At 43.0% G+C, this 17,689-nt stretch overlaps 1 protein-coding gene across 2 annotated transcripts in view; it reads left to right on the forward strand.

The window, feature by feature from the left end:
* Positions 1 to 17,689, forward strand: part of adgrg6 (adhesion G protein-coupled receptor G6) — a 144,533-nt gene that overhangs the window by 108,470 nt on the left and 18,374 nt on the right. For both annotated transcript variants that reach the window (XM_049590102.1, XM_049590103.1), the window contains 6 exons: positions 686 to 954; positions 1,045 to 1,147; positions 1,471 to 1,621; positions 1,929 to 2,061; positions 4,064 to 4,165; positions 6,668 to 6,823. In XM_049590102.1, coding sequence (XP_049446059.1) covers positions 686 to 954; positions 1,045 to 1,147; positions 1,471 to 1,621; positions 1,929 to 2,061; positions 4,064 to 4,165; positions 6,668 to 6,823 — 914 coding nt within the window. The remainder of the gene's footprint in view (positions 1 to 685; positions 955 to 1,044; positions 1,148 to 1,470; positions 1,622 to 1,928; positions 2,062 to 4,063; positions 4,166 to 6,667; positions 6,824 to 17,689) is intronic.

A 17,689-nucleotide genomic window follows, 5' to 3' on the forward strand; every position in this document is an offset into this window, starting at 1 on the left:
TTAAGCTGGTTCTCCATTCTTGAATTTGATGTCTCTTTGACTGGATGGTGAAAACATTCAATCACTGCCAGGTTAGGAAACATGTTAGCATGCTCCTTCCACCGCCATCAAACCTCCAAAGGATCCTCTTGGGCATCTTGAACTCCATGTAGGCTGCCACCTCATCCTCGGGCTGCAAAGTTTCATAGCGGGAGTCCTCCACGTCGGTGACCAATGTGACCACGGGGTCAAAGGTTACACTTGTGTTACTGACTTTCAAAATAAAAGGAACTGGAGCTTGATAATAGTGATTTAGATGTAAAAATATTACACACATGTGTGTTAAGATCAGAACCTCTACTCCTCCCTCTATCTTGTCCTCTCTTTGCTCCGGCCTTTGCTTCATGTCATGAAAATACAATTTATAGTTATCCATATTTGACTTCCCTCCAAAAGCTCCCAAAGTCCCCCAGTAACCAAACTTTATGATTCTCTGGTGATGTTCAAACCTCAGATGATTTGAAATAATCTGCAGCGATATGTGGAGAAGCTTTGGACGAGAACTGAAACCAGCCAATCGTTCAGCGGTTTGATTTGGCTGTGAATACGTGGTGGTGAAAATAAGCTCAAACTACAGCAAATAAAGTTGTCAGCAAAATCATATTTCATCCACATCTCCCCTCTTTTCCTCTTTTCTTTCCCACAGAAAACTGCGACGTGACTACCCCTCCAAGATCCTGATGAACCTCAGCACGTCCCTGCTGCTCCTCAACATGGTCTTCCTATTGGACGGCTGGCTGGCCAGTCTGGAAACCGAATGGCTGTGCCTGACCGTGGCCATCTTCCTGCACTACTTCCTCCTGACCTCCTTCACCTGGATGGGGTTGGAGTCCATCCACATGTACATCGCTCTGGTCAAAGTCTTCAACACCTACATCCGCCGATACATCCTCAAGTTCTGCATCGTGGGATGGGGTGAGGGACTCGGGGTTCAGGTGGAGGCATAACTGTGAGAACTATAGAGGCAGACATGTGAACACTGATGGACTGTGTGTCCTGTTGCAGGTCTCCCTGCTGTGGTGGTGGGGATCGTGGTTGCGGTGGATAAAACCTCTTATGGCCTGCAGGAGTACGGCAAAGGAGATTCAGAAGAGGGATCCTCAGAGTTGTAAGTAACCACAGAATTACAATGATAAGTCAATAGAGACAGTAAAAGTTCATATTAGCGACATCTAGGCTGCTTATAACGGTCCAGTGTGTCAGATTTAGTGGGGGATTTAGTGGCGTCAAGTGGTGAGGATTACAGATTACAACCAGCTGAAACTTCTCCTGGTTAGAATTCCTTCATTGTTCATTGTTCATTGTTCAGGAGCTGAATTATCCACAGTGGTCTCTTCCAGGAAGTCCTTTTGACCCTCTTTGTTTTGATCTACAGCACATCATGGTGTAGTGTGAGAGTTATATGTATCTGTGTGTGTTGTCTGTCCTCAGCTGCTGGATCCAGAACTTGGTGGTCTTCTACATCACCTGCGTGGGTTACTTCTGTCTGGTGTTTCTGCTGAACGTGGCCATGTTCGTCGTGGTGATGATGCAGATCTGCGGCCGCAACGGCAAACGCAGCAACCGCACGCTGCGAGAGGAGGTAGATACTTAACATCTCTTCATCACATGTCCACTGGGTGGAAGCAGTTTATTCTCATGATGAAAGTGTCACTTTTACCTTCAGAGCCAGTCCCTCCAGTCTTACAAAGGTTTTTCTTCTTTAGTGTTGAGAGTCATCTGGTTCACAGGAAGTGGCAGCATCCTTTAATTAGCATTTAGCATTAGCAAGAACAGACAAAGAAACAGGCAGAAAATCATAATGATATTACAAATAAAAGGCATGAGAACATAATAAAAAGAACCTAAAAGATCTTAAAGTCTCTTTTTCTTCTGCTGTTGGGATCCAGGTTCTACGAAACCTGCGCAGCGTCGTCAGCCTCACCTTCCTGCTGGGGATGACGTGGGGCTTCGCTCTGTTCGCATGGGGGCCCGTTAACCTCGCCTTCATGTACCTGTTCGCCATCTTCAACTCACTGCAAGGTAACTACAGGGTTAACTACTGATTAGACAATGAGTCTCAACAAGATCCTCCTGTATCCACCTGATTTATTTTGAAGTGGCAGGTAGCAATAGTCATGAGTGGTCAACACCTGTCTCATGAGTAGAATTACTGGTGATGCGTGGTCAGGGTTTTTAAAAGAATCCGCCACCCAACCCAAAACACACGCCTTAACCCAACCAACAACCCCACAAACTTGCAAAGCAAAGCTGAGAGTTTCTGGTAATGACCATCGCTGTTGGTTATATTCTGTGTTGTCCACTTTCATCTGCTTATCTGGGGCCGGGTCTCAGGTGCAGCAGGCTGAGCAAAGCACCCCAGACGTGCCTTTTCTCAGCAACTTTTTCCAGCTCCTCCTGGGGGACCCCTAGGCGGTCCCAAGCCAGATGAGATCTATAATCCCTCCAGTGTGTTCTGGGTCTGCCCCGGGGCCTCCTACCAGCTGGATGTGCCCAGAACACCTCTAACGGGAGGCATCCAGGAGGATCCTGATCAGATGTCAAACCACCTAAACTGACCTCTTTTAATGCGAAGGAGTAGCGGCTCTACTCCGAGCTCCCTCCAGATGTCTGAGCTCCTCCCCCTATCTCTAAGGCTAAGCCCAGACACCCTACAGAGGAAACTCATTTCAGCCACTTACTCTCTAAGAATCGCTACCTTTGTGTGTCCCTGTGATCCTGGGAGCTGTGTTGTCCAGGGCTAATAGCACATGGTCAGGTCTCCCAAAGCAAAGTGGTCCCAGGAGGGGGGCCGGACTAAAGCGGTTCAAGAAGACCTCGATGAAACATCACATTAGGGAAAAGAGTATGGTTTTGTATGGGGACACCTGGGCCCCCCTCTGAAACCAGACGTCGAAGGGAGCTCACAAGCAAGGGCAGGGACTGGCATCGGGGACGGGTCCATTGTGTGTCGGGCGGCAGGCAGGGGTGGGGACCTGGTCGTGCTGACTCCTGGTGTCGCAGACTATATTCTTTGTCATTTCCAGTTTTCTCTTTATGAAGTACAAACAGAAGATGACAGCAGGTACTCACCAAATCTTTTAAGAGGTTACGTTGTAAGTATGATGTTGTATCATGCCGCATAACAACTTCAGTGTGGACACAGAGGAGCTTACCTCCTGTTGGACATGGTGTTAGACCTACATATTCTCAGAGGTATACCAGAGATCGTGACAGGAGAGATTTAAATGTGTCGGTATTCAACAGATTTTCCTGGTTAAAACGGGGATAGCAGAAACCCTGAATGCAGCGGTGAGGATGAAAAAGCTCCTGGTTGTGTTTGAGAGCAACAGGGAGAGGGGAACAGTGGACACAGTGTTTCTTTGTGACGCTGATTTGTGACTTACCTGCGATATTTTGTAACAAGCTTACCTGAACGGTCCGACCTGTGGGCTGTGGGTCGACCTGTGTATCACTGACAGATATGGATTTTGTATATGATACTATAGATGTATGGACAGTCTGTCCTCGTACATACATCATGTGGACTGTAGGAAGAGTCGCTACTGCTGCTGCTAAGGTTCTAACACCCCAGGCTGTCAGTCGGCCGTCAGTGAGCGTATGTCACCTTTGTCAGTGTGGTGTGCACCGTTGACCCTCGTAGGCCCCGGCCAGCTTTTTTTTTTTTTTGGCGATTCAGCATGTTGGATTATGGTTGGTGACGTCCCTATACAGTATATACATTTGCAGGTGGTGGTCACTAAATATAAATTAGTGTTTCTGTGAAGTGTTTGCTGAATCCTCGTACAAACGAGAGTCACAGAAAAAAGCAGAGGTTGATGTTCTCAGTGTGTTTTTGTCACATTTGCAGTGATTATATCCCAGTACAACAGGAAGTTAGTTATTTTTAGTTTATTCTGTGTAGTGAGAGTGTACTGTGGAGGAAACGTGGTTTAATTAAACGATGACAAATCAAAAAAAACATTTTTATAGTTTAAATCTAAAAATGTAAGATCAGTAAAAGTGATTTTCCTTCTGTCCTCAGGTCTCTTCATATTTATCTTCCACTGTGCCCTGAAAGAAAACGTCCAGAAACAGTGGAGGAGATACCTCTGCTGCGGACGCTTCAGACTGTCTGACAACTCAGGTAACTGTCTGTCCGTCCGTCTGTCTGACTCTCTGTCTGTCTGTCTCAGGCTGATCTTGGAGCCTCCGTACAGAACACTGACGCTGACCTGAGGTCTGTCCACAGGAGTCTGTCTGCAGGTCTCCTGTCAGGTTCCCACGGCAGCAGAAAAAAAAAAAATTTTATTAAAATATAAAACCTTAGTCGCCGCGGCTTTGTAGCTCATAAAAAAAGATAAAACAAAAGACCAGGATGTCCTCCAGGTGCAGCGAGTCCACCAACATACTGACATTTCATTTCTAAGTCTGTCTGCTTCCTTTTATGTATTCAACAGTTTTCATACCAAAGATTCCAGAAGTTGGCTTCAGTTTGGTGTGAACGCCTGAGAGATGGCATCCGGCCATAAACGCATCACAGAGCCTGTCTCAGTCGGAGGGAAACTCAGAGTTCATGTTCATACATATTTAATGGATTCATGTTGACTGATTGAATCAGCTGCAGTAAACTGAATGATGACTTTCCCTCCAAGCGACATGATCATGATCCAACATTTATTAAATGTTTTAACTGAACAGTTCATAATAATGAAAATCCCAAATTAAATAACATCCACCTATGTGTGAACCGTCTGAGCGTCATGAAGCAGTAGTCAAGAACACCTTAAGGACACACAATATCTCAAAGAATGGCTTAGGGATTTTTTTTTTTTAATTAAGTCTTTCAAATCTAAAAACTAACAGTCCGTGCTGATGACATCAGCATCAAAATGTTCATCCTTGAATATTTTGACGCCGATGTCATCAGCACAGACTGTTACTTTTTAGATTTGAAAGACTTTTAAACACTTTTCAGTTGTTTAAAGTTCTGAATTCTCGTCTGGGACGAGGCTGTTTTATGTCGCGGGGCAAATTTAGATATTAAAAAATTTAAAAAAGGATCAAAATATTTTACAGATCATATTTATTTCATATAAATACATCCTTTAAAAACAATATTTCACCTCCAGAAACACAATTAGTCTTTTTTTGGGCAGGCTATGATTCGTCCTAATTCTCAGGAGTGGTTGATGCACATCTGTTGTGTGTTAGTGATGTTGGTCGTGTAATCGTCCATGACGGCGTTTAATGGTGCAGACAAAGAGAGGATGGGAAAGAGACGAGGGGAATGGGGACTCCTGAATGAGATGGAGGAATGTTAAAGACAGAGAGACAAAGGTGGACAGAACGAAAGAGGGACGGCAGGGAGGGGATGAAGGAGTGAGAGTCAGATGAAGAGGAGGTGGAGGAACAGATGAGGAGAGAAGGTCCAACATTAGACGCAGGACAAACATAAAGAGGCCAGGACTGTGATGAGGAGGGATGACATCACCTGCAGACTGACCAGATTCAGATTCAGATTCAGATGCATTTTATTCATGCGTCAAGAAACATAGTGATAATTAGCAGAATACAGTACACCACATAAGGGACATGAAAGGGAACCCCAAAAAAGCATTTTATTACACTTAAACCAGGTGTCCACTTTCTCCATTTCCTTGTTTACCATTTACTGTCCCACAAGAGGACTCTTGTGGGACAGTAAACAAAACTTCATGGAAAATATCAGATGCTTTTACAAAGTCATTTATATATATGATGAATAAAAGGGGTCCCAGTATGGAGCCCTGGGGAACCCCATATTTAATTATTTTCTGTTGTGATATATGGCCATTTATGGAGACATATTGTTCCCTGTCCTGTAAATAGTCTCCCATGCAGATAGTGACTATATGACGTGCCTGGTTGTTGCAGGATTTTGCTGGCAAGATTCTCACCAAGTGAGCTAAAGTGTTTATTAAAGGAGTTGGCTAACTCAATGAAGTCATTAGTATCAGGAAGCACAGTGCCTTTATTCCCCCTGCCAAGTACTTCGTTCAACACCTTCCATGTCCTCTTGGAATCACTCTGGGCTGATTTCAATCGTTCGGTGTAATGATCTCTTTGGCTCTTCCGTATAATATGTGTGAGTTTATTCCTATACCACTGGTTCATCAGATACTCAAAATGTGTTACTTTGAATTTGTGTAAAAACTTTTCTCTCGAGCCTCCACAGAAGAATCAGAGGAAGGTGAACACAGGTCCCAGAGCAGAGCCATACCTCCAGATATGACACTGCAAATGGAAATAAAGTTTCCTTTGACTAAAGTGTTTCGGCCTGAAATATATTTTATTGTAAATGACACACTTCAGTCATCAGTCTTTATTAACTACCTCTCCACCCTTTGCTTCAGCAGCAGAAACAGTCTGGTGTTACTTTAAAGTGTTTATGTGACATATTCAGATTATTTTCATCATCATCGTCCAACTTGTTGTGGTTTATTATGAAACGCATTAAAGGTGAGAAACTTGAAATCGATGTGATATTTAACAGGAAGCCAGTGAAGCTGCTGGAGAACAGGTGTGGTACGATCTTTGGAGGAGGTATTGATGGTGATGATGATGGTGTGTGTGTGTGTGTGTGTGTGTGTGTGTGTGTCTGCTGCAGACTGGAGTAAGACGGCCACCAACAACACCAAGAAGGTGAGCTCAGACAACCTGGGCAAGTCTCTGTCCTCCAGCTCCTTCGGCTCCAGCACCGCTAACTGGACCTCCAAAGCTAAAGCTACACTCAACCCCTTCACCAAGAGACACAGCAACTCAGGTGAGACACACACACACACACACACACATACACACACACACACACACACACAGGTGAGACACAAAGACAGGAGGAGGAGGATAAAAACAGAGTCCATTATTATCTAAAAAGGGTACATTAAGAGTAAGATAGAGAGATGGAGGAAGACGAGGAGATGAAGGACAAATTGTGGGAATAAAGTTTCATTTGATCAAATCAAAACATGAGAGCTGGTTCGTAGTTTAGTTTCTCTGCAGCAGCAGCAGCAGATCAGACGTGTTTAGACAGCTTGTCTGAAGCTGATCTCTGTCTGTGAGGAAACACTGCAGCCTTCAACTTTTTATTGCTTCAATAACACAGATCACCGGGTCTTTGGTTTGTGTCGATAAAGATCATCAAAATATGAAACACATCTGATGTTGAGAATCATTTTTACACGCCGACTCAAACTAACCCGTCCTGAAGCAAAATCCTAAGTTAATAGGGTAATGGGCGGGGCCTGCAGAGTCTTTATTCCACCTTAAATCCACCAGCAACAAACCAGTCTCCATCTTTGAGAGGTTTCCAGTGTTAACGTGACGGATGAGTCTGCGTGTAAACATGTCAGCCTCCTGTTTGTGTCTGTTACTGTGGGACGATGTTGATGCTCATGTATCTGCCTCTGTGTTTGGTGTGTAGAAAGTTCTTCCATCCAATAGCGAGAGCGGAGGACCGACGGAGGTAACGCTACAGCTGATTGGCTGATTGACTTCCTTGCTTCCAGCATCATGTGATGTGCTCTGTGTTTCCCAAAATGTGATGCGGTAAAAAGTGAATCCGGAGATTCAAATCCAGCAGTTATGTTTCATTTCAATCAGATGAGAAGAAGAAAAAGAAGAAGAAGAACAAACTTTGCTGGCAGACATTTTGGGAAAGCAGCCACTGTGTGTTCTGATTGGCTGGTCACTGTGATGTCACACCAGTTCACGCCATCTTGTTTCCAGCCTGAGACACACTGCGTGGGAGGAGGTCCGTTTGTAGTTATTGACACACGACTAAAATCTACAGCTCCACCCACCCAGAGTGCCCCAGGGTGTGAAAACAAGCACGCCATGACAGACTGCACCCCCGCTAACATCTGCCACGTTTAACGTTTGATTTGTTTGTTCTTAATAAGAGCCGAGTAACACCACCTGCTAACGCTGTGGTTCACCTCAAAGTCCATAACTGAAGTCATAATTTCAGTTTGTTTATTAAAATTCAAACCAAATGTGGAAGACGATTAACAAACATAGTCAAACATTGTGTTCTGAGTCCAGATATGACACCATGGGGTAAACTCCCAGTATTTAACATCTGGAGAAAGTATTTTAAAATATTAGTTTCAATAAAAAGCTCTATTACCGACGGGGATTAGATTGATCCGTGCAGGAATGTGACGATTCATCAGCAGCCAGAATCAGTAAAGAAACAGGCTCCCAACAGAACAGCTTTTTATGAACATTTTTTTCTTCAGGTTTTAGTGTCTAATGGCAGAGTTGGAAATTAGGACCAGCCACCAGCTGAAACTCAGCAGCCAAAAAAATACTGATATGAAGAGTCTGATAGATTTTGTAATTCAGTCACAGTGACAGGTGGAGCACAACGTTCATTTCCAACCCTGCTGATGGCGTCTGTCTTTCCTCTTTATTCATCAGCACTCAGAAGATTTTGGTTTGCTTCGATTTAAAATCAAATTCAGACCAAAATCTTCTTTACTTTCATTCATTCATTTTTTTTTTTTTCTCCGAGCCACGTAGAGCTATTTCACATTACACTGCATGTCTTCAGGCCTCCACTCCAGTGATAGCTGTGACCAGAGGCCCTATGTTTAAGGGTTCTCCGTCCTGTTGTCATGAACCTAGTTTCTATATACAGACTCTACATTCAGTGAATGTAGAGTCTGTAGGCAAACCCCGGAGGTCTTGCCCCCGGAAGAAGAGCGGAAGAGCCCTGGTTTCCGGTTGTAGGCTGTTTGTAGTCCGCGTGATATTGACCAATCATGTTTGAGCCGGCTGCAGTTGTTGCCAGGTTAAACGGTCCATGCGGTGAACTAATGAGGCGGAACATAATTGGCGTCACTGCAAACTCTGAATCCAAAGCAGTGGTTCAGCATATTTACTTATATATAAACGGAAGTCGGAAACGGAAATTTGCCTCCTCCGCCCAAATCAAACCGGAATGCCAAAAAATCAGGGGTCTGTCCCCAGAGGCTGTATCGCCGTCTGCCAGAAGTCAGACGCTGAATACAGCCGATGGGTTCCGAGAATGTCATGAACCCAATGTCTCAAGAACACCTTAAGGGAATTTATTAAATTTGACACAAACATCTACATGGACTCAACAATAAACTGATTAGATTTTGTGGGCAAAGGTCACTGTGATCTGCTCCCATCTCATTCTCGTGAACACAATATTTTAAGAAGGCTTTGAAGGAACAACCAGCACACCCAGGGTACCTTGGACGTCATGTCTGGACGTAGAAAGTCAAAGACTAAACATCGATATGTGACAAGGTCACAGTGAGAATGTGTTGCACAGACACCACTGCTTGCAACAGCACAGACTCTGTGTAGAGCTGATATAGCCGAACTATAAATCAGCTGTAAGCTGTTTACAAGGCTGATAATCACGTTCACATGCAGCTGTGCATAGTCTGATCAACTCAACATGACCCCATGACATAAATCCTGCGACCACAATATTTGCCCAAAACCCTGTTGATATCCAGGTCTGTCAGGGTGTTTAAAAGTGGTCGCGTTCCTCGTTCTGACCAGAGATGTGGGCTGTTCTTTTGGGCATGCATCTCTACAGGCCTTTCCCAAACCACACACACACCCTCTCTCACACACTTTCACTCAGAGTGGAAGTGAGCCTGCACTGATGCAAACTTACTGACCATGTGCAACCCAGTCTTGTGTTCATCATGGAAGACACTCCATACAAATAAAGTTCTGCGACTACCCTTGCAAACCTAACCTGCTCAAACTAAGACAGACATTTAAAGGCCTGCTGTCATTAAGACGTTAACATCTTAAAGGTTACATCATATGAAGGATCAAATATTTCCTTCTCAGTCTCTAGAGAACAGTCACATTCATTTGGTTGTTGGGCTGAATGTTTAACTGTTAGAGTAAAAAGCCAAAAGATGTTCAACACAAAAGAGAAAAGAAAAGAAATGCTACCAAAGAAGCTTAGATATTAATTAATTAACTTATTTTTTTATTTGTCCATCTTAATTTGTCGAGTTATTATTTCTTTATGATAAAGACATACAAAAAAAAATCAGGTGGGCCTAAACAATAGCAGCACATACAGATTCAGTGTAGGTGCCACAAATAGATGTGAAGACCATAAAATTGGATTAAGATTTATGTTACTCTGTGGTTACAAAAAGTTACGACAGTTTCTCTTTGTTTATCCCCTACACCTTACCTTCTAACCCCCTACTCCACGCCCAGGTCCCTCAGGTCAGCTGACCTGGGGCTCCTGGCTGTCCCACGCTACAGACTTAAAGGGATAGTGCACCCAAAAATGAAAATTCAGTCATTATCTACTCACCCATATGCCGAGGGAGGCTCAGGTGAAGTTTTAGAGTCCTCACATCCCTTGCGGAGATCCAAGGGGAGAGGGGGTAGCAACACAACTCCACCTAATGGAGTTGTCTCTGTGGACCACACTCACGTGTATGCGCTTGCAGAAAACATGGGCACCGCCTTCATGTGTCTTCACGTGCTTTCACTGGTCTCACGCACAAGTGTGCACACGTTAGCTCAGTGTACACAGAAGTAGTCAGAGCTACAGGCTACACTGAGGCTAAAAACAGAGTTTAAATGACGTTTTTCCAAACAACGTTTTATGTCGGGGCTTCAGGACACTTGGATCACTACGGACGAGCAGTATGGAGATATTTTGTGGTTTCAATTATGTGTTTTTTGGACATTTTAATCTGGGGCACCGTCAGCCTGCATTAGGTGGAGTTGTGCTGCTACCCCCTCTCCCCTTGGATCTCTGCAAGGGATGTGAGGACTCTAAAATTTCACCTGAGCCTCCCTCGGCATATGGGTGAGTAGATAATGGCTGAATTTTCATTTTTGGGTGCACTATCCCTTTAAGCTCAGGGTGATCGTGCCTTTGCTGTGCCTGCCCCCAAACTGTGGAACAGCCTCCCCCTCCCAATCAGATCTGCCCCCTCCATTGAATTATTTAAGTCCCGGCTCCAAACCTCCTTTTACTCATCAGCATCTGAGTCGCCCTGATGTGGTTTTCCCTGATGTGTGCCTGTGTGTGTTGCGTCTATAAATGTGGGCGCTGTGTACCTGACAGTTATGTCACCCCTAAGTATTCATTTTTTAGCAATTTATTCCTTTTGTGCAGCACTTTGGTGACGTGAGTTGTTTTTAAATGTGCTTGATAGATAAATTTGAGTTGAGCTTCATTCAGCTGCAAGCGCGGTGACAAACGGAGTTACACTCCACGATGGAGCGGGAGTGGGTAGGGTCTGGTATTGGAAAGGCTCTACACCATCCCTCAAACTGTTGGGCTGTAAACACGTCCAAAAAATGCTCCTCAAACCCAAATAATATCAGCATGTCTCAAATGTCCTGCTACATTCAGATAAAGGCCTGATTTGAAATATCTGTTCACATGACCTGTATCAAAGTCAGAGTATTTTCATATTTGGAATAATAGTAGAATATTCATGTGCATGTAAACATGTTCAGTGTCGCCCCGCAGATACAAACAGAAAAGACACATACAGATACAGTCCTCCTGACTTTTTATTTATTTGATTCAAATGAACAGATTCTGCCGCCTGAAAATATAAAGTTGCCACTTTGTTGAACGCAGCTCTCCGCTTCTTTCATAACGATGTAACAGGAGATGGTAGTGATGATGAGCTGCAGTGTGAACGTTCATGATCCTCTCAGCTGCGTCCTCGCGTGTCGATGAGACCGTCAACAAGTTCCTGTCATCACATGAGTGATGCTGAGTGCCGTCATAAATCTCCACGTGTTGAGTTGTATGCTTCAGTGTGTGGACCACACAAGTGTCTGTGGGCTTTGTTGCACCATATCAGTCAGTGAGTGTGTGTGTGTGTGGGGGGGGGCAGACCCACAGGAATGGATGCACTTGTCACTTTCCACATTTTATCACACGTGTCTGATGCACATTTTTTAAAACTCCCTCATGTTTATAGTTCAAACTTTCTCTGGTGCCAGATAAACAAGTTTGTGGTTGTACTTTTGGTAAAATCACACGTACACACTTATTTTTTCGCGACTTTTTGGAGCCTGAGGAGGTCGTTCATACAGTCAGACATGTTTAATAACCTCTGATGTGTGTTAACTGACAGAAGGGTTGAAAGGACTTTGTTCTTTATTCTTTATGTTCTTTATTTTTTAGGAATATTTTTCCCAAAGGACCCAAATGAACAAGGAATTTATTTTATTTATTTTTTATTTTTTTATTTTTTACCCTCCCCGAAGCTCCAAATACTTTTCCTTGAGCCTTGGAAAATCCATGACCCCTCCACCATAAATGAGTTATTAAATGTTTAGAAGTCCTGGAGTTGGAAAAAACCCCACAGATTTTGTCCAGATTTTAAAAGGGGAGGAAGGATAAAGTGATTTTGATGAAATGTCACTATTTTAAGACTTTAATATTTTGATATTAGTTTAATTTTCTAAATCTCAGGACACCGATCTAACAGAGGGATCTTAATTGTGATCATACGTCTTACCTTCTTTGAAATTTTCTCAACTCACATTTTAGTTGCTATCACTTCATGAGACCCCATAGGTCGTCTGCACTTGCAGCTTATTACAGCTCATATTTACATTGACTTTTGGATGGTGACTTCTGGCGGTCGCAGTAAAATGACAAAAGCAAATTAGGAAGTCAGATGACATAGTACGAAGTACTGGGTCAAACAAACACAGGACAAGAGACGGCTGTTTGTGTCTGTGTGAAATTATTTATTTATGTTTAATTATTTATTTATTTAAAAAAAATTAACAAAAAAAGCTGCAGGTTTTGTCCAGATTCTAAAAGGGGAGGAAGGTTAAACTGATTTTGATGAAATGTCACTATTTTAAGCTCTTTTTTTTTTTTTTTTTTATGGTAGCGTTCATTGCATGTGATTTGTCCAAGAACCGTTGGAAAATTGAAAGTCCAACACTAATTTCCATTTTTACAGTTTCAGGCTGTAATAAATGGTGTAATTTGGGGAATTTTTAAAGAAATAAAATGCCAAAAATTTTGAAGATAAAAAAGGCCAAAATTTTTCAAAGAGGAAAACACTGACAAAGAATTTTAAAGACAAAAATTTGAGAAAAGAAAAATCTAAAGCATCACCAGCATGCTTTCTTTAAAAATCAGCAGTAAAATAAATACTAATATTAATACTAATAGTAAAATAGTTACAGCCATTTAAATTTGTATGCTCTTCCCCTAAAACAAAATAAAAAATGTAAGTCTCTCCCCAGTGCTTAAATTTTTTTTATTTGATTTATATTTTTTTTATTTGATATGCCTCCGCCTTTAATTGTTTCACTCCGTCATCACTGAGGTAAATATTAGACCCAGTTTCACAGGCCAAATATCTTCCCAACATTCTGATACTACAATGGCATTTTTCAGAAAGACAAACCAGAAAATTAAGCCTTCTCTCTAGTCTCTCTCCAGTCTCAGTATTTTCAGTTTTTACAGTTGGCTGAAACTAACAGAATAAATCAGCTGTAAAATAAATACAAAATACAACCATTTAAATTTGTATGTCTCTCCCTGAAGCCAAAATATGAAACACAAGTCTCTCCACAGTGCTAAAAAAGTATTTGACATGCCTCCTGTTTGCACGTCCTCCCCCCTCATAAATAACAAACAGTCTCGTAGCTAGTTGGCCGCTGCTGCCTCGCACAGAGTGCTCCAGGGACGACATTTTTCTGTAGGCCGACGCGGAAGATAGCGTCACACTGTTCCCTCATCAAAAAGCCTGCAGGATTTTTCCACTGGAATTTGGTTCATTGCAGAAAATAAACTCTGGCAAACAGACATGTGATAACAGACGTGATAATCTTCACAGAACTTCAACATAAGTAAAAATATAGATGAATAATACCATGTAACCTGAATCTGAAATCTATTTTCAAACTGGACAAAACATCAGAGCTCCGACACCTCGTCCTCAGCGTGCAGAAAACAACACTGGTGCAGAGTGAAGTTTAGTCTTTAAACTCTTCTGTTGTTCGTTCACCTTTGGATTCCTCTCTGAATCTCTTATTGTCAGAAGAGCATCCAGTTATCTTGTCAAGCTTCAGCCAGAGCGTCAGAGCATCTTCTCTGGCTGCTCCACTGTTCCTCAGTTATCACTCAGGTCACTGAGCCAAACACTTCACATCTGCTGAATGAGTCACACCTTGTGCACCGAGGCCACTGGGAGGTGCTTATGAAGTGCAGGTTACTGTTTCCAGACAGACTGACCGATCAGAAACCTTCGCTGTGTTCAGACTATAGAGTGAACGGCATTTCCTCAGCTCCTGGAGGTGACGAGCAGAGACGTGGTCCAGACTGTGAACTCAAACACATAATGAACATCAGGAAGGTGACAGGGCTGGATGCAACACCAGATTTGCTTCCAACATTTCCAGTTCGTGTCCGCAGCACTGAGTGTCAGAGGAAGACTTGTTGAACTTTAACAGTGAATCAGATAAAAGGCTTTAATATTTTGTTTTTGGTTTAATTCTCTAAATCTAAGGACACTGATCTAACGGAGGGATCTCTCATCTTATACTGATCATATTATACATACATCTCATACTGATCATACGTCTTACCTTCTTTGAAACTTTCTCAACTCACATTTTAGTCGCTGTCATTTCATGAGACCCCATAGGTCGTCTGTTCTTGCAGCTTATTACAGCTCATATTTACATTGAATTTTGGATGGTGACTTCTGGTGGTTGTAGTAAAAATGACAGAAGCAAATTAGGAAGTCAGGTGACAAAGTACAAAGTCCATAAAGGAGGAGGTTGGGGTGGATGGATGGGTCAAACAAACACAGGACTTTGACCCAAGAGACGGCTGTTTGTGTCTGTGTGAAATCAAAAATCAATGTTGAGTAATATTTTATGTTAATTACCTAATATATTTAACTTGTGTCACATACAAAAGTTCATACTTAAAGCAACACTTACCTTTCTGGAAATGTTACGCTTTTCTTTGTTTAGGTTAAAATGCTATTAATAAGCTGATGGCACACTAAAATGTAAGTAAGTAAGTGAGCCAATCGTCCTGTCTGTCTTCCCCACGTGCAGGCCTCCGATTGACGTAACCGCTCACTAGTAACAGGGACGCTTGTGGATATAAACTTTCCTCCGTAACAACAGGGAAATTAGTTGGCAAAAGAAAGAATATAGCAGAAAAAGCAAACACAAAGAGAGGACTCAACATCGGCTCTGCTTTTGAGCGATGGCAAAGACTGATGCAGCTTCATCCTGAGCTGAAAAGGGACGAGATGGTTGCAGAGTTTCTGCTGGACAGATATTTTTAGTTTGCCTCGAATGGGCTAACATAGGCTATAAAGTTATATATGACAACACGGGTCCATGTCATTGGTCCGACAGCCCATTGGTCTGACATCCCATTGTTCTGATGTGTGATTATACTAGGCTATACTGTATTTGTGTACCATAGAGGATCAGCAACGCAACAAAAGTAGGCTACTGGTCGAGATACAAGTGTCATAGAGAGAAGAGAGTGAAACACCATAACCTCCTGTTATTAACTCTGGGTCGGGGTTGTGTGGGGAGCTCTCCGCGGTGCTGAACGGCTCCTGGCGGGCGTATTTCTGCCTTGATGGTGCGCCGCGACCGGCTCTGGGTCAGCTGGGAAAGGCTTGAGGCGGAGCAGGCTCACAGCTTATGTGTTTGCCACTTTCTTTTTCATTTTAACCCACACCATGATCTTTTCCTGACCCTAACCAAGTGGTTTTTGTGCCTAAACCTAACCAGACCTTAACCACAGGGCATCATGATGATTTCGGAACAACGGGACTTTGGAACAATGGGTTTAATATGGTCGGAACAATGGGATGTCAGACCAATGGGTTGTCGGAATAATGGGCTGTAATTGTGCTGATTGTTGGGATTGTTACATCCTGTAGGGACTGAACAGTGTTGGGCTGTGATGACTTACTTACTAGTGTGTCACAGTAATGAGATTACTTTTAGTAACTATCAAGAAAGAGATTACAAATTTGTATTATTATTATTTTTGGTTGAGTTTGAACGATGCTGCGCTTTAGCCAATCACAGTTGGGGGGGCGGGGCCAACGTGCAGGTGTCCCCAGGAAATGTGTACCTACAGAAACAGCAAGCTCCGCGTCCATGGCGACCGCTCAACCAAAAACACTGTCTCGTCAACGTGAAAAAAATTTTTTTCCAGCGGATGTCTTAGTTACAACATGAATGAGCTAACTGGAGTAGTTTCATGTCGCATCCAACAACGGGAGGCTTTTAACAGATGACGTCCTGATGTTAGCTTTGCTGCTGCTGTTAGCTGTCCCTGTCAGCTGCAGCCACTGATGCTTTCTAGACATCATGATTTCCCAAAACTGAATAAATACTGCACATAGCAACACAAAACTGCTTTGCTAGCTCAATCATGTTGTAACTAAGATATCCGCTGGAAAAAAAAAAATTTTCGCGGACCGTTTATTGAGTTACTGAGTTACTACAGACACCGCTAACAGGGCTTACAGCTAACGGTTAGCCCAGCTAATCTACGATAACCATGTTATTAATTACAAAATGTGCACACAGAAATAGTAATGTTTGTTCAATCATTGTGTTTATAGACTTTACAAACATCAGATTAGTCTAAACGGTGATATAGTGAATGTGATAAATTTGATTTGATTGATTTTTTTCAGGTCGACTTATCTGTCAATAAAGTCTAAGTCGAGTCGACAAGTCATTTGATGACGTCATCACATTGACACGGCGGAGGAAAGTGAAGTATCTCCACACATTTGATGTGTGTCTGTCAAGGCCCAAACATACGGGCGGAACGTACGCGGAACGGACTATGCGGAGATCCGCATGGACTCAAAGCGGACGTCCGCAAGCCCTGTGCGCGCAAAGCTCAGATTTTACGACCGCGCGGACTCCGCTCCGTGCACCAGTGACTGCTCGGCATGTATTTTTCACATCGCGGGGATTTTTCATGGACATTTTTACAGGAAACTACAACGCAGAAGTGCGCTCGACAATGAAAGCCCAAATGACTGCGGACATTCCTCGCGGAGTCTGCTCCGCTTATAGTACGCCCGAGTATGTTCACTTAGTCAAGGATAAAGTATCAGCGTAAGCCAATCAGAGGCAGCGATTGCATTCCGTACACAAGCACACACAGAGAGAGAGAGAGAGAGGGAAAAAACACACGACTTGTCGACTCCTCCCGGGGGGTGTCGACTTGTGCCACTGACGTCGACATGTCGACAAATTGACTTTTCTGTTCATATATATATATATATATATATATAGCTTGTAAACAACAAGGCGATTCCCTGGGGGCACTGCCGGAAGTGAAGGGGTTGAGCAATCCCTGAGGCCCCTGCACTTCCGTTAGTCAAAAAACTACGGGCAGTGCCTCCAGAGGTTTTTTTTTTTTTTTTTAACCGATGGATTTCCAGATTGACTGTTGACTAACTAAATTCTCTAACAGAATACTTCTCACATTACAATATTTTAATAGATCAGCCTGACTGTAAAACACAAGTGTGGAAATATTTCAGACTATGAAACATTTTATCTCTCTCAGGCTCTACTGCACTGAGCAGGAACAACTGTTGTTTGATCGGCTGTTTAT

Source organism: Epinephelus fuscoguttatus, linkage group LG11 (genome assembly GCF_011397635.1).
Source record: "Epinephelus fuscoguttatus linkage group LG11, E.fuscoguttatus.final_Chr_v1".
Classification (NCBI taxonomy): domain Eukaryota; kingdom Metazoa; phylum Chordata; class Actinopteri; order Perciformes; family Serranidae; genus Epinephelus; species Epinephelus fuscoguttatus.